The following is a 26,188-nucleotide window of genomic DNA, read 5'->3' as shown; positions in this document are numbered from 1 at the left end:
TTTTTCTGTGAGCACTAAAATCCATGATGATTTCATCTAGGCTGTTCCTTTGAGGGAAAAGAGAGCAGTGGAGGAGTCTCTCCATGAATGTACTGGTCAGGACTGGGCAGGGGACAAGCTGAAAAAACTATCACATGACAGAGAAAAATAATTTGCCAATATATTTTAGAGATTCTTTCCCCATAGGGCCAGTTATTCACGTCATACTGTACACTCTTTTTATGAAAGAATGTGGGAAAGGCCAAATGAATTTTGTGTTTTATCTGTGAAGTCGGGGCAAGAGGTGGTAGGCTGTAATTTGTGAAAGGGGGCAGCAAGAGAGAGGAGAGAGAAAAGTGCTTCTTAGAACTTAGACATGTTAAGTGCTGCCTGTCCTTTGGCTCTTTCTGTGCCCTGCTACATTGCCCAGTTGGGAAAAGTAAAGTATGTTCTATGGCCCCAAACAAAAGTTCTGTTGCGCTCCCTCAGATCGCCAGCCTGGGGTTGAAGACCCTGAACATTTAAATATGAATGAATGGGGGAAAAGGAGCCACTCTGGATTCCCTGGGGCAGAACACACAGTAGCACGCCCCTGGGCCCCTCTCCCCGACCTCTGCTACCTGTCAGCCCCACCTCAGCCAGGTGGGTGGGTCATCACCCAGGGCAGTGGAGGTGGAGTGGAGGGGCTGCGGGGGCAGACTTTTCCAATCAAACTATCCCTGTGGATTGAGATAGTGCCTTTGGTTGGGGTTTTTTTTTCCCCCTCCAAAAAAGGAAGAAGGTGAAGCAAGGGGACTAGGCTGAGAAAGAAAGAAAGAAAAAAAAAAGATAATAAGAAGAAGTGAACAAAATGAGGAGAATTTATTGTAGAGGGAACGTAGAACCCCCGAGAATGGTGATATTTGAAGAGAGGTGTGTGAGAGGGAGCAACGAGCAGAAGGAAAGCAGCCTGTCAGAAAAACGGGCTGTCCCTCCCTCCCTCCCTAATCACAGCCTTTACTCACAGACAAACTCCCTCCCTCTCCCATTCACTCACTCACTTAGGGCCAATCGTTCTCTCTCTCTCTCTCTCTCTCTCTCTCTCTCTCTCTCTCTCTCTCTCTCTCTCCCTCTCTCCCTCTCTCTCTCTCTCTCTCTCCCTTTCCCCCCCTTTCCCTCTCTCTTCTGTCCCCCTCTCTCCTCTCTCTCTGTCTCTCTCCCTCCCATCCTCTCTCTGTCTCTGTCTCCCCCCCACCCTGTCTCTCCCTCCCTCCCTCCCTCCCTCTCTCCCTCCCTCCCTCTCTCCCTCCCTCCCTCCTTCCTTCTCTTTTACTCGGAGACAGTCAGAACTCTCCTCCCTGACAGCCACAAACCTACAGCACTGACTGCATTCAGAGAGGGAACCTGCAAACAAAACTTCACAGAAAACTTTTTGCTCTTGTTCCAGAGAATTTGCTGAAGAGGAGAAGGAAAAAAAAAATCCAAAAAACCTGTGCGTGAGGGGGGAGGAAAAACAGGGCCTTTTTTAAAAAAAGGCAATCACAACAACTTTTCCTGCCAGGATGCCCTTGCTTTGGCTGAGAGGATTTCTGTGGGCAAGTTGCTGGATTATAGTGAGGAGTTCCCCCACCCCAGGATCCGAGGGGCACAGCGCAGCCCCCGACTGTCCGTCCTGTGCGCTGGCCACCCTCCCAAAGGATGTACCCAACTCTCAGCCAGAGATGGTGGAGGCCGTAAAGAAGCACATTTTAAACATGCTGCATTTGAAGAAGAGACCCGATGTCACCCAGCCGGTGCCCAAGGCGGCGCTTCTGAACGCGATCAGAAAGCTTCATGTGGGCAAAGTGGGGGAGAACGGGTATGTGGAGATTGAGGACGACATTGGAAGGAGGGCAGAAATGAATGAACTTATGGAGCAGACTTCGGAGATCATCACGTTTGCGGAATCAGGTTGGTGCTGGCATTTGCGGGGGGTGGGGGTGGGGGAGTGAGGGCGGGGGCAGTAAAATATATTTCTTTTGCAGTCCTAGGAGGAACTTCTTTTCTCTCCCGCTGGAAACTGCCTGGGAAGGTTATTAGTTGTTAGGTAGCAGACGGGGAGGAGTGGGAGAGGACTCCACAGAAATGGAATTATCGGGTGAGCTCTGCCTGGAGATGACTAGCTTACACTTGCTAAACTCAGCCGGTCACACAGGGAGGAAGCTCTTGGGCCAATCTGGAGCTAGAAGCCAATCTGAGAGGGGCTCCCTCGCCCTGCCTATGAAACCAGATCTGAGCAGTCAGATGAAAGCTGGGCATTTTCGGGTGCTAGGGGAAACAGTGTTGTCTTCAGGTCCTCATCCAAAGTTTTTATTGGGGGTGGGATGCGAGAGTGCAGGGGATCAGAGTAGATTGGCATAGATAAAGTCATTACCTAAAACACACCTTTCCTTTGAAAGTCCAATCTGGGGCCACATGAGAGACACAGGACATACATACTAGTGACAGTCATTTTTACCTTTAGAAACTGTCTGCAAGTGCACAGCACATACTAGGCAGTAAAAAGCTACTTTAGTGGACAGTTGACAATGAACCAGCAGTCACTTTTGGAGCACTGACTTTTGCTCTCTGTAAAAAAAAAAAAAAAAAAAAGCCAAAAGAAAATCCCAAAAAACCCAGTTTTGTTCTTTGTAAAGTTACCAGGAACTCTCTGCCAAGGAATGCAACCTTGACAAAGTGCTCTCAGATACTACAGTGAACTCTCACTCTATCCTTAAGAGGAAGAACTTTAATAAATAGATTCTAATTGTTGGCCCAAGACCACAGTAACCTGTTGCTGAATTGAAAATACCTGTCAAAACTATGGGTGGTGGACTTGGAGCCAAGCTATTTTTATAGTTACAGGACACAGATCTTTTTGCATGCCTACAAGCCCCTGCACGCTGGGCACACAGATGTGTTAATACCATGTTGCTTTCATGGTAATGCCAGGCTAAAGAATCAGCTCGCTTGCCAAATCCGTTTGAAAGGAATGCCATTGTTTTGTTTGGTAGAGCATATGGCCAGTAAAGTATGTGCAGGGACTCCCAGCATTTTGTTTAAAAGTTTGCCGCAGCAGTATAAACAATTAAGGCAACACTCAGAATTTCCAATCCTGAAAACCTGTTGACTCAGATGTTCTGTTTTCAAGAAAGCCATGGGAGACCAGAGCATCCTTTTGGGGGAAAGGATAGCCTGCATGTTTCATGGTTTCCCCCTGTGGAAGAAGCCTCAGTGGCCCTAAGCTTCCTGGGCAGGTTAGATCTCTCCCCTGAAGCCTCTGTGGTTTAAGGAAGATCCAACTTACTTCCTGAAAGTTCTTTTTGGATGCAGCCCCCCCAAAGCATTGTGACTTTATCTTCTGAAACTTATTGAGAAAAAAGTCAGGTTGGAGTTTTCAAGTTAACCACCTGATTTTCCTCAAGCTTTTCTTGTGGAAATGAAGGAAAGAAAATACTGTGACATTGGGCTGTGCCAGTAGAATGAATTCCAGTGGTCTAGAGGTTTGCTGTGTATGAAGGGACCCAGGTTGGTTTTTATATGCCAACCTCCACCTCTGACGGCCTTTGGTGCAGCTTCTACTCACTTGGCTCTAACCAGATAGGCTAAGTACACCCATGCTTCTGATCACTTTTAACTGTACATGCTAGCAATATGTCTCTCCTTCTGACTTACTGGACTTGTACAGAAAAGCACTCTCTTGGCATTTAGAGATTTGGCAGCGAAAGAATCGTACCATTTACATTCTTTCTTACTTATGGCCCTCGACTCAGTGCTAATCGATCTCTCAGTTATATAGGATCTTGTCATTTTTTACTTTTCTGTTTGGGGTTTAGTTTGGGAGAAAATGAGCTACTTTTTAAAAAGGCAGTTTATGTTGACTAAAGTTTAAGGTTTGTAATGGGAAACTTCTCCTGGTTGAGTTTACATCTTGACTTTGCATTCTTACAGGAGGGCTTAGTACAATTGCTTACTTTTCTCTTCTGAGAAGTTATAGACATCAACTTCAAGTTGATTTAATATAATTTCACAGATTTTATGATTGCTATATGAAATATAGCAATTTATATTGCTATTCTCTAAACCGTACCATGCAAGCATTTTGTTGCCAATTTTGCCTACCCAAGAAACACATTTGTCATTTGAATACTTGTAGTGAATATATAAAAATGATGGGCAAAGATCTATGTCTTGTTGCTTTTGGAATAATACAACTTTAATGACATTCCGACTATGTGGAATGTCCTGGTTCTTAGAGAATAAAGAGGGCATGCACTTTACTTTTCTTTATAACTATTTGGACAGAATAAAATTCAGACATAAGTGTCACCCTTGAGCGTGCCATAGATATGTCTTTCAACCTCAATATTCCTCAGTCTTGGGAGGCATATTTAATTTTGGCCTTTTCCCCCCCTGATTGTTTAATAAAGCCAAGGCATGACCACTGCAGTGGAGAGATCACAAAGCTGAAGGTGCCTTGAACTCTTTTAACTGAATTTGTTCCATTGTGCTCAGCTTTTCAAAAATGATGTGACTTATTGGCTAAACAGCGAGATCATTCTAAGGCTTTCTGAAATTTATCCCAACAAATAAGAATGATTTTCTTATTATGGCTATCACCCAGGATTGCTCCCCAAAGCTAGTGTGTTCTTTGCAGGGCTGGCCCCAAATCCTCAATGTTTATATAAGTCCTGGCTTCGAAGGGAAGGAAGTAGGGATGAGTAAAATGAAGCCAACTACCACTTTGTCAATGAAACTAAAGCAGAGACCTTTTTGCTTGGTATATCTCATTTTGCTTTCTCTTGATTCATGACAGTAGCCTGTCAGTCAACATACAATAACAATATACCCTTGGGTTTCCACAGGCTGCCAAACCTAGATGCTGATTCTCATGATTAACTTAGCAATTGAGAGCGCTTATTTTAGAAAGATGGGGAAAGACAAAAGATACATCAAGAAATGGATAATGCTCCCCTAGCATAGGCATTGTTGAAAGCAGCACATAAATCTCCCCTCTTGGAGGATGCCACTTACAGTAGATTTGAGTTAGAAGTGTACACTGCTCAAACAGGTGTCTTCCCAGGTTTCCTTGGTGACTATTTTCCCTAGCACCACCCCAGGAAAGACATCTCAAAGTGGAGTTGACTCCCAACCTTCCATTCCCCACCTGTCTTCTGAGCTGTCCTGTGAATCACTCCTCTGCTTGAACCTCTGAACCTTTAGGAGTTACACACTTTCTTCTCGGAATAATGGGGAAAGATTGGCCACAAGAGGGCGCATTCCAAAGACTTTTGGTCTTCATCTGTTCATCTGGGAAAGGCAGTCGCGCCTACTGGAAGCCCCAGTCTGTAGCACCCTAATCTTGGTGATTATCAATTACTTCCTGTCCCTTCTCATCCTGCTGAAAAAGTTAGGATTTTATGAGATGGGAGAAACACGACTACCTGTAATACATTAAAAGAGACAGAAGGCGAGGAAATGGGAATGCTAGTGATACATGTGAACATTCCGGAGCTCTATGGAAGGCAGACGAGTGATAAATTTCAAAAGCAAACAAAGCAGAGCATGGAGAAATGTGACCATGAATCATCAACGATACTGATTTGCTCACGAGTCTCTCCCTAATACGGTCGTCTGAGTTTTACAAAAACATCTTCCATCTCCCCTGATTCTGTTGCCTGGTTTGCCTGACTTATCAACACTTCTCACCAGCGACAAATGACAAGTGACTTCGAAAAGGGAGGAAAAAGGCTATTTATTTAACGCCTGGTAGGAACATGGTGTTCAGCTGCTGAGGATGCGAACTGGGGGTGTGGAGAGGAATGGAGGGGGGGAAGATGTGGAAGAGATTAATAGTGGTTTTCGGCCTGTGCAGTAGGTGAGCAGGAATGGGGGTGGGGGGAGATGTCAGGGTAGAAATTCAGGTTTTACATTTGAAGAATTGGAGTAATGCCTTCCCAGGCACTTTCCTTGAAAATACTTATTTATCTTGGCCCCTTCTTCTGCTAAAAAATACTTCAGCATGATCTCTTTAGCTGTATGTAGTACAGAATTCTTCATACTCGATTGGTTCTTGGGTTCAAAACCAAAAGTGTAAAAGTTCTCAGGGACTTTAGAAATCTCTAAAATACGGTAGGTTGACCCTTGAGAATTTTTTTTTTTTTTTAGGAAGCTAAGACCCCCTCATCAATATCCCACAATATTTAACCTTCTTATTACCACTTAAGTGGAAGAGTCATACGCAATGAATGTTTGTAACTGAACATTTACAACTGAACATTTACAATATGTGGATTCCAAGGAGAGAAATTGAGACTAAAAAGTAAAAGCAGTCAGTCAAGATAACTTACAACCAAACCTATAGTTCTTCTACAGGCAGGATCCTCTACTGTAGGTCAAAGGAGGAATAACCCTTAAATACCCTGCTTGCTGCCTTTTGCAGAAACTCCTGGAAGCAGTCCAGATGCAAAGTTAGTGCTTAGAGAACACACACGCTGTAAATGGCAGCTCTCTATGCTCTGCCATTGACTATGCCATATCTAGGCACAGGGAAACCTTGATGAAGAATGGAAAATTAAAGTAACAGACGCTTTTTACAGCAAGGCTTTCCTCCCCCCATGGTGAGTTAAATAAGCTCTATAAACAGCAAGGCTTTCCACATTAACATTAGAGACATAATTATTACCCATATATAAAAGGGCAGCATACTTTACGCAGGACCCTGGTGAGCAAAACAAAACAAAACAAAACCGAAACACTGCATGTGTGTATTGCTTATTTAATTGGAAGTGTTCAGACACCCACAAATCTGAGATGCTGGACTTTTGGATGAGCAGCGTTTTGCATTCTAAGGTGGGGGAAGGGAACAACAAGGGGGCTCACCAGCTTAACCCTTGGCATGCCTTCATGATTGAGTTATTGAAAAATTCTGAAAGCAAAGGAGAATGTGTTACAAACACCTTTCCTTCCAGCTTACGCAGTCTTTCCTCCATCCAGCCCTCCCACCAGGCAACATTTCAAAGGTATTCTCTGTAAGGTGCAAAATTGATCACAGTTTTCTGCACCATTTTTCTCTCCCTTTGGGATGTGTCCACCAAGCTCACAGGGGTTTCAGTGATGAGATATTATCACCCACATGGGTTTGCGTGGGACTTTCTTAGTGAATTACTCAGGCAGAGCAGGCTGTGATACAAACCTTGCTCACCAGCTTTGGGAGGGAAAAAAAATAGCACAGAAGATGAAAAGAAAATTATCAGAGAGTAGGTAATGAAAGGTTAGCAAAGCAACTAGCTATATCTGGATAGCTAGAAAACAGTGTAGGAACTCAGGGCACACCTATACAAACTCATGTCATACCTGCTCACGAAGCATTATGGGAGGCTTCCATTTCAGGATTTTCCAGCACCAGATATTTAAGTCAAACCTGAAACTGATTAGAAATTGATCCTAAACATCCCAGCCTTAGACAACCTTCTTCCATTTTTCAAATTGTTATGCGTAGAGATTTGCAGATTGGGGGCATCCTGAGAGCGACACTGCAGTACAGCAATCTCCCTCAGATAATATAGACATAGAGGGAATATAACAAATTGACTATTTATTGTATTTTTTCATCCCTAAGAAATCTAAGGGTTGTCATAGATTTCTGAAACCGACAGTCCTGATAAACAGTAATTCCATGTCAGCTTCTATCCAGCTCATTCTCCCCACCCCCTTCTGCAATGAAAGCTAATGTAAAAGAAAAAAAAATATGCACTGCTTAATCAGTCAGAATACAATAGAACCTGTAAAATGTACCTGCATATGAGGTAGACATTAGGAAGACTTGACTCTCTCTCTTCCCCCTGTCCTCCTGAGCATTATGGCAACAGCATTTTCATGAAATTGGATCTCAGTTTTATTTTTTTCCCTGATAAAATATCATGCAATATACAAATAGCAGTTCCAGAAATGGACACCAGGAGAAGGAGGCGACAGGCATGTCAATTAGTAGGGGGAAAATCCAAATGTCAGAAATATGGGGGAGAGAGAAAGCAGGCAGGCAGTGGATGCAACTACAGGGAACAGTCTTTCAGTTCAGATAATTAAACTGATGCATAAATCAGCACCCGTGCTTCCCCACAACACACAGGCGATGCCATACAGTTAATTATCAGCCAAGACCAGCGCGAAAGTCATTTTATGATGACTCTCTGATCCTAATATAACAGCACCTGACAGATTGAGCCCCCTCTAATGAGTACTCTCTTTGTACAATCCTCTCTCAGGAACACTAAATCATTTGCTTCCAAGTACAGCTGCCTGTGAAGAAGGGGTGGGGCTAGATCGTGCATTAGAAACCTGCTCTTGTGAAACGAGGGGCAGTCCTGCAGGGCTGTGTGATGGGCATCACGTGGCCTTGCCCTCCCCAGACCTACAAAAGCAGTTTGCATGTGGCTGTCACTTGTTTGGGTTGACCAATTAACCCTCCCTCATCCCCCCAACCCCAAGCCTCTGTGCCTAGCTCTGGATTTTATTCATGGAAAGTTCAGCATGAGGATTATCACAGCCATCCAGCCACCTTCACCCTTCCCCACTTCTCCCAGGTCAAGCATGTATGAGGGCAGAGCAGAGCCTGGGGTGGAGGGGATGTGTTACCTGTTACCTGAAATCCAATGATCCTTCCCATCCACGGCATTAGTTAGGTTTGCTTTCCTAGCAAAACAATATACAAACTTATGTCCTCTGGCTTCTTTTAGTAGCTACTATCTCTCTGTCTGTAGAGTGACACTCTGTCCAGCTTAGGATGTCAGAAGCTGTCCTGCACAGAGGCAGAAGGGGAAGCAGCATGCAGCTTGTCAATATTCTCCACCAAGTAGGGCCAAGGTACCCACACATAGGAGCAGGAACCTGCAGGTTCTTCTGGAGCAGTAGCAGAGGCTGGGAACATTTCTGTCAACCTTTCTTTCTGGTCTTCATTGGACCCTATCACCTAAAAATCAGCTTCTGATTGCCATTTTAGATTAAATGAGCTCCCTTAATTGTTTGCTTTCTTAAAAACAAAAACAAAAACACCATCAATTCTTAGCAAAGGGTAATATAGGATTCACATTTTTAAAAAAAGTCATCATGCTTTCTAAAATAAGACAGCTTCCCCCTCTAACTGCTCCCTGCTCTGGTGTTCTCTCTAATCACAAACCCTGCTTTATTATTCATTTCAACTCCTGCCAGATACATGAGGTTGGAGTCAGAGGAACTCCCGTGCCACCACCATCATCATCGTGGCAAGTTTGTACAAAGATGCCAGAGAACCCTTCATATCCATATGCAGCCCTTCTTGGCCCTTGCCTCAGTGAATTTACCACTATCATAATCACAGTGTGCAGAGCGTGTTAAATTAAGAACAGAATCGACAGTGCGCAGTGCACAGAAAAGCCTGCCTTCTGCCGCAGAGAACTTGAAACTGTGCCTGAAATTTATAGTACCGTAAACATCTCAGGGCCTCGAGTGATAAGTACTGCTGGATTTCCGTTAGCTATAGAAATCTAGGCAGGGAGATCCTCCTAGGGAGTTGTGACTTCTAAGATGAACTTCTTGAAGATTGCTCCCAGATTTGTACCTGGGATCCATGTACAGTGGACAGTTGTAAATAGGCCCATGCTCAGGTAAAGAGGACCTGTTTCTATACACCACCAAGTGGTAAACAGGGAAGAGAGGGAAAATATTTGATTAATCAAAGGATTCTAGTCAGAACACCTGCTTCTTGGAGTAAATGGTGTTGCATAATAAACATACAGGTGCATATGAAAAAAAAAGGAAATGGATGACTTTCTAATTTTAGAGTTAGGCTAGAACTGAATGGTTGCTGAATCTACTATTCTGACAATGCAAGGATTTCCCCTGTGTTAGCAGTCATTCCCATTTGAAATATGTTTTGGGTGCTCATTTATTACATTATAAAGGGAGAGAGGCAAAGTGAAGGATTCAGAGGTAGAAGGTGGCTCTTACTTTAATAGAACTCAATGCTAAGAATGCCTCCATTTGTTAAGTAGTGATCAAGAAATTGCCTACTCTGTACTAAACACTAGATTATGGCAGTGAATGAGATAATCAAATAAGACCTCAGACCTCAGGCATCCTAAACTAGACTGGCAAGAGGGTGGTGGCCAAGAAGATGAGAGGGAAAGCTTTTGAGGAAGTGTAGTCCAATCTGAAAACTGAAACATTATTAAGATCAGCCACTCAGGGTAGTGAGCTGGGGATGGGGCAGCAGTATCTAGGCAGCAGGGACAGCAGGTATCACTGCCTACAGGTGAGCCACAGCATGGGATTCATCACCCCTCAAGGAAATACCTTGAAACTGGACCACTGAGAGCAGGGTGCTGGGTAAGAGCTGGAGTTGAAGGCTGACACAGAGTTCAAAGTCCTGGGCAGTTGCCTTTGGATGCTGAGAGCTATAGGAAGTCAGAAAAGGACTCAAAAGAGGGGGTGGTGTGATCAGATCCATCTTTGGGGAACAATCCTTTAGCAGCTTAATGGAAAAAGGACTAGGAAGAGCCTGACTGGATCCTACAGAGGTCACTTTAAAGAAAAGCCTGCTGTAGTGAAAGACCCCAGGATTGAAGTGATAGAGGATTGAGGGCAGGGTGGTGACAGGGAAGGGGAGGCCAGCTCAAAGTGCTGCCCACACTGAGCCACACTGTGGGATGGGGAGAGGGTGTTACCCTGTTCATGTGAGAATATTCCCATAGCTTTCTAGAGTGTGTGGAGTGTTTTCATTTTGTTCTCCTACTTGGTCCTTCTGAGCCTGTGAGATGATAGGTCAAATATCATTATGTCATTCCCATTTCATAGAAGATGAAATTGAGATTAAGCAGTGAGGCAATAGACACAGGACAGCAGGCCCTCTTCATTCTAAACCAAGGGATTGCAAACTTTTTTTTTTCCATCAGAGGCCAGAGGGCAAATATTTTAGGTTTTTTGGTCCAGAGTCTTATAGCTACTAAATTCTGTATTATAGTGCAAATGTAGCCTTAAGCCACTTAGAAAGAGACGAGTGTAGCTGTTGCCATAGAACTTTATTTATGGGCACTAAAGTTTGAATTTCCCATGTTACAAAATATGAGTTTTCTTCAACCATTTAAGAATATAAAAACCAATCTTGAGGGCCTCTCTGAAATGGATTTGGCCAATGGGCTGTCCAATTTGCTCTCCCCTGTGTTAGACCGTCTGTAGCAGAAGACTCTTGCTTGCCTAGAAAAATAGTGAGTAGATGCAAACACTGGAATTAACAACTGTTCCTGTTCTATCTTGTGCTGCGTTTTGTCTTCAGGCACAGCCAGGAAGACTCTGCACTTTGAGATTTCCAAGGAAGGCAGCGACCTGTCTGTGGTGGAGCGTGCTGAAATCTGGCTCTTCCTGAAAGTCCCCAAGGCCAACAGAACCAGGAGCAAAGTCACCATCCGCCTCTTTCAGCAGCAGAAGCACCCACAGGGCAGCTTGGACACGGGGGATGAGGCCGAGGAAGTAGGCTTAAAGGGGGAGAGGAGTGAACTGTTGCTATCTGAGAAGGTGGTGGATGCTCGGAAGAGCACCTGGCACATCTTTCCTGTCTCCAGCAGCATCCAGCGATTGCTGGACCAGGGCAAGAGCTCCCTGGATGTGCGGATTGCCTGTGAGCAGTGCCAGGAGAGCGGCGCCAGCCTGGTGCTCCTGGGCAAGAAGAAGAAGAAAGAAGAGGACGGGGATGGGAAGAAGAAGGATGGAGGTGAAGGAGCAGCAGATGAGGAGAAGGAGCAGTCACACAGACCTTTCCTCATGCTGCAGGCTCGGCAGTCAGAAGACCACCCTCACCGCCGGCGAAGGCGGGGCCTGGAGTGTGACGGCAAGGTCAACATCTGCTGTAAGAAACAGTTCTTTGTCAGCTTCAAGGACATTGGCTGGAATGACTGGATCATCGCTCCCTCGGGCTATCATGCCAACTACTGCGAGGGTGAGTGCCCGAGCCACATAGCAGGCACGTCGGGGTCCTCACTGTCCTTTCACTCAACAGTCATCAACCACTACCGCATGCGGGGTCACAGCCCCTTTGCCAACCTCAAGTCGTGCTGTGTGCCCACCAAGCTGAGACCCATGTCCATGCTGTACTATGACGATGGGCAAAACATCATCAAAAAGGACATTCAGAACATGATCGTGGAGGAGTGTGGGTGTTCCTAGAGTCACCCACCTGGGGCGGGGGGAAAGGGAACTAGGGTTGTCCAGAGAAGACAGTGGCAAAATGAAGAAAAAAAAAATTAAGGTTTCTGAGTTTAACAACCAGAAAAAAATAGAAATTAAAAAACAAACAAAAAAACAAAAAAAAAATGAACAAAAAAAAGAGACAAAAACTAAAAACATGATGAAATAGATGAAGGAGGATGTGGGGGAAAAAAAAATCCTTAGCCAGGGCTCAGAGATGAAGCAGTGAAGGAGACAGGAATTGGGAGGGAAAGGGAGAAGGGTGTACCCTTCATTTCTTCCGAAATCAAACTGATGACCTCAGTTGTTTAACCGGGTATTGTCCTCTCCCCCCCTTGCGGTTCCCCTGTGAGCTCCAAGTCACCTTGTCTAGTCTGCAGTAACTGTGGACTAGCATGACCCAAATTATGTCTAGAAAGCCATGAATTTGGAAGGGCCAGTCCCACCCAGCTACCCAGGTCACATGCATGTCTGTGTGACACTATGTCTGCATATGTCACCAGACATGCCCACACAGGCGTTTCCACACACCACATACACACACATACCAGTAAAAGAACAGGCGTGTGCAGGTGGTCACACTTTCTTTTTCTGCACCACTTTCGCAACAAGACAAAACAAAACAAAAAAACCAACATTAAAAAAAAATTGAGAACAAGAATGGGAAGAATGAAAGATCAAGGAAAAAAGAATACCAAGTTACATTTCGTTAAGGTGCTTATGATCTTAGAACTATGCAACCTAATAGGTTTGAAACTGTTTACCTGAGAGAGAACAAAAAGAGAGACTTTTTTGTATCGGAAGTAACCTGATTAATTTTTATTTTCTTCAAGGAGAGATACTTGAAAGGAATATGTTTGTCCATCTGTTGGATCCAAACATTTCTATATTTTGTAAATGTTGTTTTTTTTTTTTTTTATCGTTTACTATTTGCACTACAATGGTGTTTGACCTGTCTAATCCTTATTTAACAAGTATTTTCTTTGGGTGGGGGTGGGGGTGGGGTTTAAGAGCTGCACTTAATGTGAGCTATAAAAGAACTGCTACAGCACACAAAATAGCTATTTTTATTATTATAATTATAATTATTATTATTATTTTGTACCTTAAAAAAATAGACACATACACCAAAGACATTTGTGTGAGCCTTTAAACAGTCTGTCTGTGGTTGGTATCATTTACCATCAATGAGTCAGGGGTTGAGATTCAAGGTTGAGTAAGGGGGGATTGTGTTCAGGCTTAAAAGCCCTGAGAAGTTTGGTTTTTGACTCCTTTTACATCCATGAAACAGGACATTTCATACTGGATGTGCAGTAGTTGTACACTGTTGGATATCAAGTTCAAATTCATGAGACTACATGCTTGTATGTGTATATATACATTGCTTGTGCATACGCATATCTGTATGTATATATACATGTATTGTACCATGTCCATACACATTTTAAGCACTTCAGGCTGTCATTTTTTAATGTTCTTAAAGCAATGAATGTTTGTGTGCAAAACACAGTATTTTTAAGAAGGATAGGCTATAGTTTTTGCTTTTACTCTGAACTAGGTGGGCACATTTCAAAAATTTGGTTGGGAAAAAGTCTGGAAATTCTAGTGAATATTCAGCAAGGCCCTCTTTAAATGTACAGGGATCAAACTCCCTCCTCTTTCTTGTCCCCACCACCCCTACAAGTTATCCCCTGTGGGGAAAACAGGATATTAATCAAAACTGTAGGTTAATTTTTTTTCAATTTCTATTTATTATCTATTGGAATCAATCTTAAATCAGAAACTTTTTCGGAAAAAAAATTAATCTGTAGACCAGAATAAAAGAGTTGAGTACATTTTTTTTTTTAATGGTGTAGGCCTGATTTTGAGAGATATTACTTGCACCCACTAGATTAAGTAATGTTAGTACTTAAGTAATTGGGAGGAAGATGTATAAGAGAATGGGAATTAAGGAAGAGAAGGGTTAAAAAAAAAGTTGGGATAAGGGCAGCAGTATGAATTTCTAATGTTTAATTTGCATTCAAAACTCGATATGTAAGTTTGTATGTATCAATTCAGATGCAAAAAGGGAAAAATATTTGTCTTATAAATCTCAAAGTATTGCTTAAAGCTAAGTTTCTAATTTATTCAGTATTTTGCTTGCCTAGAACAGCTAATAAGTCATTCATTTATGTGCTGATGAAAATACAGAGCCTTCTTTTTACTGACTTGTTTGAAACTGCAAACATTTGCAAAAATCGGAAAAATTTCTAATTGAGAAAAATTACATTCATCAGTATTTTGTAAGATGTTGAAGCTTTTAGCCTTATGTCAATCCATAGATTTTTTAAAAAGGAGTTTTAGGAAAATGAAATATCAGTGAGAAACCAAAATTACAAAAGGTGGTTTATCTTGTCTTAAAAATTATACTGTCAGTATAGTATAAAATTAGGCTATGTGTAGGAAAATTTGCCTCATTACTGGGGCAAATATACTTACCACATTCTAGGGGCCTGCCTGTCTTATGCAGGAAAGAACATGTACTGCATGAGAAACTCATTAGTGGATTCTAATTAAGGTCCTTTGACCTTAGATATCATGCATGTGGGGAAGGTAGGTATGGGGAGGGAAGTTAGGGAAAGAAGTAGATGGCATTTCAACTTCACCAGTTTCTATGAAAATCTTGGAGGGCCTCAAACTGTTGCTTCTTTGGTACTGGAACTAATACTGGAACCTGTGGTCACAGTGTGAGGAAATAAGTCCTACTTCACCTTGTGCTAAGAGATGGTCAAGGCCACAGGAAAGAACAGGCACTTGCAAAGGCAGCCATGTGGGGTTCCCATTCATCTCAAATGAATTTGCCATTTCGTTAAGTCCTTCCTTTCTCTCCTAGTGGTAAGAGGGGTTTGATTAGTGCCATGGCAATATAAAACTGAGTGAAATGAAATTCCATATGACGATATTTGGATTAGAAATTAAATGATAGGTTGGTCACTCACCCACAAACTTTAACCCTGTTTCATTAAATTTTTATGGCCTTGTGTTAGAATTATGAATTGCTACCATCTTTAATAATACAAAGCCCTGTGAACCACTGCTCTTTACATAGCTATATGGGGCCAAAATGATCAGCTTTTAATTCCTGTCATATTGGGTTCTTGGCAGTAGGTTTTACCTTATAGAAGGGTGGCCGTGTTGTATCCCACTCTCTCTCTACTCCTTCTCTAGGGCTGATATCTAGGCTCCTAAATATTTGCCCACACTAATTCTAGAAGCTTGGAAAAGCACTTGCCCTCAGTATATCTCTTAAAGAAAAAATAAGTATTTTGTAGACTGAATTGAAATTTTCTTTTTTTTTTTTTTTCCAAAAAAGTAAAGTGAATTCTAGCACACCGAGTTGTGATTTTCTTGTCTCAGAAGACCAACAAATTTCACATATGTTTAAGATTGATTCCACACTCCATTTTCAAGGCAAGTCCTTGCATTCTCCTCAAAGGTAGAGCAAGTAAAATTTTTTTTCTGCTCTTGTGGGATTGAACTTTAGGAGGTGACTCTAAAAAAAAAAACAGAGCAAATATGTCTCAGTTGTATTAAACATAGATTCAAATTATCATGTTCCCTTGAAAATATGAGTTCCTGTGGGCCTTTTGGCAACTTCCCTTTTCAATGTAGAGAAAAACTTAGTCACCCTGAAAACCTACATAATAAATGAAACTTGTAGATGTGGGCAGAAGGTTTGGGGGTGGACATTGTATGTGTTTAAATTAAACCCTGTATTACGGAGAAGCTATTGTATGGGTCAGAGAAAATGAATGCTAAGAAGCTGTTCACATCTTCAAGAGCAGAAGCAAACCACATGTCTCAGCTATATTATTATTTATTTTTATGCATAAAGTGAATCATTTCTTCTGTATTAATTTTCAATGGGTTTTACCCTCTATTTAAATGCTTTGAAAAACAGTGCATTGACAATGGGTTGATATTTTTCTTTAAAAGAAAAATATAATTATGAAAGCCAAGATAATCTGAAGCCTGTTTTGTTTTAAAACTTTATGTTCTGTGGTTGATGTTGTTTGTTTGTTTGTTTTTATTTTTATTTTGTGGGTCCTTTATTATTATTATTTTTTTTTTTTTTGCATACTACATGCAGTTCTTTAACCAATGTCTGTTTGGCTAATGTAATTAAAGTTGTTAATTTATATGAGTGCATTTCAACTATGTCAATGGTTTCTTAATATTTATTGTGTAGAAGTACTGGTAATTTTTTTATTTACAATATGTTTAAAGAGATAACAGTTTGATATGTTTTCATGTGTTTATAGCAGAAGTTATTTATTTCTATGGCATTCCAGCGGATATTTTGGTGTTTGCGAGGCATGCAGTCAATATTTTGTACAGTTAGTGGACAGTATTCAGCAACGCCTGATAGCTTCTTTGGCCTTATGTTAAATAAAAAGATCTGTTTGGGATTTATTTTTTATTTTTATTTTTATTTTATGTCTTTCTTATTGGTTTTCCACGGTCAACTTTGCACACATATTGCCACAACCTTTGCTGGATGATAATTTTGTTTCTATGTGTTTATCCAGAAGAGGAGGAGAAACAGACTGATTATGGGGACAGAGTACAAACTGTGCAGTTATAGAGCTCAAGTATTTCCATAGCAGAGGCTGGGAATAGGCTGTACATGCTTGGGCCAGCTATATTTTTATTTTATTGATTTTGTTCTTTTCCTATGTCTCCAAATGTAGTAGTAACTACTTCTAGGAAATAAAGAGGTATTATTTCCTTCCCTCCTTCCTTCTTTCTTCCTACCTTCTCTTCTTTCTTCCTCCTTTCCTTTCTGGCTAGAAAACTAGAAAGATATAGCTCAACCAGAGGTTGAGAACTATGCACATGCAAAAGAACCATACTTTGTCCTAATACCATGACCAAGAGAACCAATTTGGAAGTGAAAGTAAAGTGAAGAATTAATTTAACTGTTTCTTCTTTAGTTTTAGTCTAGTATCTATGTCCATCCCCAAGGTTATATGGAGAAAATAGCTTCCATAAATGTCTATATAGACCAAGAATGTCCCTATGCATAACTTTATTTGATATTTGCATATCATTATTTTAACTACCCTGCAAATAGTTGTGACCCCAACTCTGACAGAGGAATCTCAGTCACAGTTAAGTGACATTAGTGGTAACAAGGTTTCCAACTCAGGACTATCTATTTCACTTCTGAAGTTAATTTTCTTTTAGCTTTTCCATAATTTCATTTTTTTGTGATAATTTTGTTATGTATGAAGAAAAAAGGGAGATTGGATTGAGTATGAAAGACACAGCTTCTTAACACAGGCACTTTATAATCTCCAGATAGTTCACTTGCACTTATCTCCATGTGAAATCTCAAATTTATGTAAATTCACCCCAAACTCTTTATTTCAGCAGGAGAGTTCCAATTTTCTTGAATTAGAAAATGAGAATTATTGGAGTTTTGCTCCATATTTTTAATTTTGTTTTAGTTTTATATTTTTTATTTTTTTGCTAGAGGAAATCTTTTGTCTGAAGTACTCTGAGTCCAGTTACTGTGTGTGCGCATGCATAACTATGTGCATTAACCTCCATTTACTGCCAAGTTTAGTAACGAATGCATGTTAGGAGTGAGGTAAAAAGCGCACTGAATTATAAATGAGTACTATTGTTATGAAATTTCTATAGATGTTATAATCTGGACAAAAAGAACTGAAAGAAAACAAAATATTTTAATATGTATATGTATATGCACCCATGTACACACACATACACACACAATAAAAAGGGGAGTGAGAATGTGTCATGATTCCACACTTAAATCCATATCATGTAGGGATTTAATCCTTTCTCAGGAAAAACAAAAATTTTGTTTCAGGAAGGGATTGCCAAAAAGGACTAGAGCAGTGTAATGATTCCTTTTTGTGTCAAATAATTCCTTTTTTTTTTTTTTTTGCCCCTTTTCACCAATCCAATTTTAAGTCTTCTCTTTGGCTCATAAAAACACAAGATTCATTAGAAATTCTCCATTACGCCCTCTCAGGCTTTCTTTAATTGTCATGTAATTAGTGCCCACAATAAGGAAAATAGAAAAGGCAAATTGTTTGTTTGTCCATACGCAAAGAATCATGGAGTGGTTTTAAGACTTTTGGGAAGTACACAATTGCCCTGCTTGACGAAGTTCAAGTTCAAGAAGAGCCTATGATCCTATGATTTCCACCATGACTTCAAATTCACCCAGTGGACACCAGGGAAACATTTTTCTTGCAGAAAGCTTGGCAGTTGAGATCTAGAGGTAGTTTGGGGAAACAGTAGGCTAAATGATTGAGTAAAAATAATGTGGAATCTTCGGTTTGTTTTTGTTTTGTTTCAGTTGATTTTTCCTTGGGAAGAAGTCATTGCTGAGGGAAGGTCCATCACTGTCAAAAAGAGGGTTGAGAAAGCCACCCAGGGCCAGAGTTAATTTGCTGCTGTAATGCTTGCTGCCATGGTGGTAGTCCTGCCTGCATCCCTGTGATGTGGGAGACACAAATGTTCTAACACAAATACTATAATGTGGCAACAAAAGATCTCAGGAATCCGTCTTTTATTAATGAAGTTGTTTCAGCACAGTGGAGTACCAAAATCTAAGTCATTTGAAAAGCTTGGTACTCACATGGGATAGAAGCAGTCATTAAGGGGAAACTGTCCCATTGTGAGAGAAAGAAAGAAAAGAAAAGAAAAAAAAAAAGACAAACATTGCTAATCTATGCCAGAAACAGGCAGGCCTAAGGCAGGAGGATGAAAAAACACTGTGCTTCAAAGTGTTTATTGTGCTGGAGCTTCCAAGCACTTTGAAGACGGTCATCAAACCCTTCTAAATGGAACCAGGGAGACTTCTTGCCATTGAGCTCAACAACAAATGTTTGTGCTTCATGGCCATCTTATTTATCCCTCAAAGACTTTTAGTAATGTTGTCGTACAAAAACTAATTTTCCATCTGAGTAATCATAACCTAAACACAATCAAATTGCCAACAAGATGAAATGGTTTGGGTTGTTGCAATAGCATACCTGTAGTAGCCATTATTATACCAAGATATTATGGGGTTCGCAATTCTGAAATCAACTAACTCTAATGTCTGAAATAGTGAATTGAAGCAAGTCTTCTTCAGTTTGTGGACTAGCCCATAATGCCATGAAGTCATTTTTAATGACCTCAGGTTAAGTACTTGGTGCAGGCAAATATAGCCCCTTCCTTTTGGACTTTGGACAGGATGTCAATTACATTTAAAAATCTAGCAATTTGGGTTCATTGGATCATTTGATTAGCTACTATATGAAAATGGTCTGGGTACAGGACTCAAGAGTGGTTTCTGAGCTCAGTATTGCTTGCTTGGTGGATAGGATGACTCTCTGATTCTTTTAACAAGGAATGGACAGCAAACTTTAGTGGGCCTGACCAAGGTCCCCAGAAAGCCAAGTGTCAACAGGTAAAGAAAAAGAAGACAAACTTGCTTCCTTTTCCTAATTTATCTAGCTCTCTCCCAGGATCCAACCAACTCACCTCCCTCTTGCAACTAGGCATTATAGTAGGGTGAGGGACAGTGATACATGAACAGCTTCTATCTTTGGATTATAAACAATTCACAAAACAGGAAATATGATTCTGACTAAATCCATCTATCACTTGGGAGCTTGATTCTGAAAGTAGCCCAGAAGTGGTACTACATAGATTAGGAAGTTAATGCTATGGAAAATGAAATCTTTGTAATATTTAGCATTCAGATGATCAAAAAATGGAAGGAAAGGAGATGAAATCCAGGGGTGGTGAGGACAAGGGTGGTTGTTCCTCAGCTGTGCCAGGGATTTGTCAGAGAGTAATCTGAGGAAGTTATGGACAGTTTTCCTCTTGAAATTAAATTTTGTGAGGTTTCCTGTTGTATTCCTGAAGGATGAGAAAGGGTCAGGGGAATTTAGGGTGGGGTGGGGAAACACATCCTCCATCAGCAGTCTTCAGAACTCAGATCTAGGCCATTGAAAAGAGGTGGAAATAGAAGGATTCCCTTACCTCAAGAATTCATTGTAAAGGCACCAGGGTCCTTGGATCCCATATAAAAATTGTGATAATCTATGAAAGAGAGGGGCATTTTTCCTGATTTTGTTGCAAAATCAGCACCATGTATGTTGTATGGAAAATGAGCCAACAACCTTGGGAACCACAGGAGAAGGGACCTTCATCAGAGTTTGACGTTCACAAAGTGGCCTCTGAAAGTAGTGGCAGTGTGATAGGCCCCAAAGAGTGTGGGGTGCATGAGACATCAGAGGCTTCCCAGACATAAATGTGCAAAAGTTAGAGCCAGGGTCTGGAACAAAGTTCTACTTTGAAAAGATGAGTTAAGAACTAATGAAATTTGGTTGATTTCCTTTTTTATAACTTTGCTTTTACAAATTTGCAATGGTGGAGGGAACTAAATTTATATCAGAATTGCATACAATGACAGTAAAGTGTGGTAGATCCTCGAGCATCTTAGTTGTTGAACCCAATCCAAACAAACAACAAAAATACTTGTCTTGCTAATGAAGATCTCTAGAGTAACTTGAAAATTCGAGTTAGATTTTGCATAAGAAGTAAGGTCCAGGAACCAATACCTATGAATTACTAGAAGGAAGGACTTGGACAAAATAAAAGCCAGACTTGTAAATAGTTCCCCCTGTACAAAAGTACCTGAAAGAAACTAATTAGGAAGTGTATAGATATACCACACATTTATTTAACAAACTCCTATAAAGTTATTATGTTCTGAGCCCTGTTATGAATACTTTAAGTCTTATAAGAATTCTACCACCACTTTTTCAAAGATAGATCTTAGCTTCCATTTCACAAATGAGAAAAAATGTTATAGAGAATAGTTAAGTAACTCATTCAAGGAGAAACACCTGGGTTACAACAGAACTGGGGTTCAATCCCAGGGAATTGAACCCCGTCCTGCACTGGCTTTCTACAAACAGCATGATTGCCATTCCCCCATATTTTGGCTGATGCCGTACAACTGCCTTGGTCTACTTCTACATATGGTTTGCATTTTTATAGCTGCTGCAACCAAAAAGTTCTTCAGCTGGTAATCTGCACAGAGGAGGCATTGTAGTGAAGAGGAAAGGATGCTGGACCATGAGTTGGGAAATCCAAGCTTTATCCTGCTTCAGTCACTAAAATGACTGCCATATGAAGTCACATTGACATCTTTGGATTTCAACATCTACATCTATAAAAAGCACTGAGTGAGACTCTTTCAAGCACATTTCAACCTCAAAATTCTAAATTCCAAAGAAGCTAGGCACAGGCTAGACACAGATCTTTTGGCCAAAGTACCCACGTTTCCCTTCATAACAGATTATTACCATGGGCACCTGACAAATCATCAGATATATTTTTTAAATAGACTGGGATTTTTTTTTTGGTGTTCCAATAATTACTTTTTGTTATAATGGCACCAACAGTAAAACATCTGACTTAATTACTTGTTGTGGGAAAAAAAAATTGTCAAAAACCACTCAACCAAGAAGACTAGAGAATTGCTTCAGAATTATCCACGTAGTCTTTAAAGAAGAGGGCTGAAGCAAAGAGATGCGGTGTGGAGACATGAAATGTGTCTCATCCTAGGTTGTGATGAGACAGAAATGTTTCTTTATCTATCCCCCGCCCCAACCAATGTTTGGTCATTGTGGTTATTTTTTGCATGAATTTTACTGTTTCTGGATCCATGTTTCACTTGGCATATCATTAGCTTTCTCCTGTTTTTCACTGTTCATTGAGAGAGTATATGTTTTTACTGCTCTGTTTTATTTGCTATTATTCTTGATATTTCTGTTGGATATTCTTCTTCTGGTTTGTTCTGAAAGGCTACAGAGAAGTTCATGAAGAGTTAAATGTTTAGGCAAAAAGATTTCAAATGGAACATCAAACCCTACACCAGAAATTCTCCTATGTTAATGTGCATAATCACCTGGGAAGCTTATTAATATTCATATTCTTATTTTTCACCTACCAGAGATTTTGAGATAATAGGTTAGAATAGGACCTGGCAACACACATTTTGTCAAGGTTCTGGAACAGTGGCTTGGTGCTTCCCATTTTTATAATTATCTGGCAGGTCAGTAGAGAGGAAGGGCTGTGTGACAACAAGATTTTTAGTTTTTTGTTGTTTTTTTTTCTTAAGAAGATGGAAATATACCAATTAGAAAAACTGGAACATGCTCTACCATATTAATGACCTTGAATTCTTCTCTGAGAGGAAGTAGATGGTCTATTGGCTCAAGCTAGCCATAAGTTACTCCTATGCATGAACAGGTATTCCTCTTCTCAGTCTTTTCCAGATTCATGGGTAGTATGTTAGTCATTGCTATAGTTTGGTTAAGTGTTCCCCAAAGACCCATATGTGGGAGGCTTGGTTGCCAATTCATGGCACTATTGGGAGGTGATAGAACCTGTAAGTATGGGGCCTACTAGGCGGAAGTTAAGTCACTATGAGTGTGCTCTTGAGTGAAATATGGGGACCCAGCCCATTTCTCTCTCCCTTTTACTTCCAAGCTGTCTCATGAGGTGAGCAGATCATTCCACCATATATTCCTCATGATGGTGTGCTGCCTTGCTTCAGGCTCAAAAGCAATAAGCCCAACTAACCACAGACCCAAACCTCTGAAACTGTTAGCAGCAATAAGCTTTTCTACTTTTTAAGTTGATTATACCAAGTATTTCATTACAGCCACACAAAGCTGACTAATAGTTTTCCATCACTATAACAGAATACCTTAGATAACTAATTCGTGAAGAGAAAAGGCTTATTTTGCCCATGATTTTGGACGTTTCAGTTTCTCATTGGTTGGTAGCATTGTTTTGGGCCTGAACCAAGGCAATGCATCTGGTGGGAGCTCTTGGTAGAGCAAAACTACTCATCTCATCAGCCAGGAAGCAAAAGAGAAAGAAGAGCCTGTGTCCCACAATTCTCTTTGCAGGCATGCCCCCAATAACCTAAAGATCTCCCATGAGGCCCCATCTCTTGAAATGTCAAGGTATCTCCCAATAGTGCCACTTTTGATACCAAACTTCAACATATAGGCTTTTGGGGAGATTGTTCAAGATCTAAACTACAGAAGGTAGAAAGCTCATAGTAAAGTGACATCAGAATTGAATACATTTGCCAAAAGATTGTTAACCGTGGCCCAACTAGAACTGGACATTTTTTAAAACTGTATATTTAAGGCTTAGCGATATATTCTCACCATTTTGTTTTTTTTCTTTTTACATTTACTATGAAGCAAGTTTAATAATCTTATAGTTCCTCTCTGAGAAATATGCACTTGATTTCACATGCATGGCAAATGTGCACCATTAACTTTACTGCAAACTGTATATACATGAAAAAAACTGGAATTGACTTCTGGACAGAGTGCTGAACATACTCCATCCAGGGTGTCCTTTTACTCTGCGATATGATCTTGAACTAGATATTTTGTTGAACTATTATTTTGATTTTCAATTTATTCCTCTGTAGGGTAGAGCAAATGGTACCTAGTTTGTTGATGTCCCTGGGGTACTGTAAGGGTGAGAACATGTCAAACTGCTTTCGGGATTTAAGAATCATAAACACAATCTTCCAGGCTATTAATTTGTTTCCAATCTTTATTTTATTGAATCCAATGATATAATGTACACCAGTCACTCATTGTACCACTAAGAGATGAACTTATGATAAAGGAGCACATCTGTTCAAACATGAATATTAAGGAACGAGAGTGAGCATGCAGTACAATCTTGGTCAAGCTATATTTCTGACAGGGCATTTTTAAAATCAAGAGCTGTTTTTCCATAAAGTTTTCAAGGAAAGCCAATCTAAAATTCTCTTTAGATTGATTTGGTTCACATTTACTCTATCACTCTAATGTAAATTCATTAGAAATGCTTTTTTTTTTTTTTTTTTTGAAGATCCATCATCTTCTAAAGACATACTGCAGAAAACTTTTCTATTTGAAAAGATAGAGAGCTGCTTTAACACATGGAGAGGGTACATGCTATTAGAACAAGCAGAGCTGAGTTAACTGTCAGTAGAGCAAAGTGTTGGAAGATGTTTCTAATCATTATAGTTAGGCATGCCCTATAATGTTTGACTTACAAGTTTTTCTTTTCTTTTTTTTTTCTTAGCCAGTGTATTAAAGTATAAGTAAATACAATAAAATGCATACCATAGTGATGAATAGAATAGCTTCCAGATTAGATAATACAAATTTTAGGCTTAAAACTTAGCAGCTATTTGGCATTGGACAAACTATTTAAATTCAACAACCATTTTTTTTCCTTTCCCTTCTTTAAATTTGGGAATAACAGAATCTACCTGATAGGCTATTTAGAAAAGTTCAAGTGAAAATTCATCTTAATAGCAGAGCTCAGTGTCTGACATGGTGAGTTCACCATCAACCCCTGTAAGAAGTATTTATATTTTTTATATCCCTACCCTCCAAGGATTATCAGAAATACCTTCTACAATAATATCCTGAATTTATGAATCCCAGGACTTGAGTTCCAACAGTGGCCCCATAGGATCTCGGAGCAGATATGCTTCTTGTTTTCTCTCTCTGTTGTTAATCATGGAGGGTTGTATTTAACCCAGACAGCTTTCTTTAATGATCTTGCTGTTAACAATCCATTTCAGCTTAGTCCACTTCTTGGGGTAGTAAATTTTATTGTGCAATGTATAAATTAAAGTAGTACCTAGTTTCTTTGGGTTGATATTAATCAAAGGGTCTTATGTAAAGAATGTTTTTTTTTTTCATAAAGAAGAACTTTTTAAATACTAAAAATAAATTAGTATATATTTGTTTAAAAGTAGTAGAAACATGACCAAACAGGTACAAATAATAAGGATATGTGTTTCTTATGTAATTGAAGATCAAATTTTCAGGTACAATATACTTGTGGCACTGGTTCTATCCATAATTCTCTTATAACTCCATTTATCAGTGTTTTGACTTTACCATTAGGCTCATGATGCCAACAAGTCCCTTAGCAGATATCTGGGCCTTATTCATCTTCACTTACATCCAACCACAGATCACTTACCATAGCTTTCCTTTAAAAACAAAGAAGAAATTACTGGTAAGTCTTTCCTGGTAACTTTCTGGCTCAAGTTGGCAAAGGCCAGTTCTAAGGGCAGAAGGTTATATTTGATTCAAATAGAACCAACTTCTGGAGATGAAGGTCAGTTCCCTAAGTTATATTGCTACTAGATAACATGGAATTGGGTTGGGTTCAAGTTGATAGAACTCTTTGTACAGTGTCTCCATCTTTTATATCCTTTTATAGACATTCCTGAATGTAATTTACCCATATTGATGATGCAGAAATTACTCAGTAGTAATCTCAGTGGCTTCTATGTAATTGGGCAGTATTTTCTGTTTTCAAACTAAATAGTTCCAGGCTCTTTTTGAATTCATGACTGCTCTTCTAAATACTTTGTCTACTCAGTCATTGTGATGTTAACAATTAAAGTTCTGGTAGACAGCAAACCCCCTTCCCAATTTTGCTTTGGTATAGGAGAAAAATCATGGGAAATCTCTTTAAGGACCCACTGACTCTGGGAGTCATGGACAATCCTTGTGTCCACTGTAAGACACATTATCTGATGCTCTCAAAAGGTTGAACATGGGTAGCTAGATGGTCATTCTGAGTAATACCTGTGCACATTTGCTCTCACTGGTGGAGTTGTGTGCTTACTAAGGCGCAGGTGTGTTTGTTCCCAATTTTTTAATGCCATTCAGATTTGTGACTGTACCACAAGAAACATGAAATATGAGGATAGCATAAACAATATCTAACTTACAAATAATTGATTGATTCAGTAAAAGTTAAAGGAGCCAGGCATGGTGGTGCCCACCTGTAATCCCAGCAGCTTGGGAGGCGGAGGCAGGAGGATCTCAAGTTCAAAGTCAGCCTCAGCAAAAGCAAGGTGCTAAGCAATGCA

At 40.3% G+C, this 26,188-nt stretch overlaps 1 protein-coding gene across 1 annotated transcript; it reads left to right on the top strand.

Moving 5' to 3' along the window:
* The first annotated feature begins 1,388 nt into the window (after positions 1–1,388).
* Inhba (inhibin subunit beta A) lies at positions 1,389–12,378 on the top strand. The gene is made up of 2 exons (XM_027938389.3): positions 1,389–1,908; positions 11,288–12,378. Exons 1-2 carry the CDS (start codon positions 1,521–1,523, stop codon positions 12,172–12,174), a joined length of 1,275 nt encoding a protein of 424 aa, XP_027794190.1. The 5' UTR covers positions 1,389–1,520; the 3' UTR covers positions 12,175–12,378.
* The last annotated feature ends 13,810 nt before the right edge of the window (positions 12,379–26,188 follow it).

The sequence above is a fragment of the Marmota flaviventris genome, chromosome 1 (genome assembly GCF_047511675.1).
Source record: "Marmota flaviventris isolate mMarFla1 chromosome 1, mMarFla1.hap1, whole genome shotgun sequence".
Lineage (NCBI taxonomy): Eukaryota > Metazoa > Chordata > Mammalia > Rodentia > Sciuridae > Marmota > Marmota flaviventris.
This window is presented reverse-complemented; position numbering and strand designations above follow the sequence as displayed.

What these genes read in the sequence shown, in the direction of transcription:
- Inhba (XM_027938389.3), top strand. Translation starts at nt 1,521, where the DNA reads ATGCCCTTGCTTTGGCTGAGAGGATTTCTGTGGGCAAGTTGCTGGATT. An exon ending in CATCACGTTTGCGGAATCAG is followed by an intron (nt 1,909 to 11,287) that starts GTTGGTGCTGGC and finishes TTTTGTCTTCAG; the next exon opens with GCACAGCCAGGAAGACTCTG.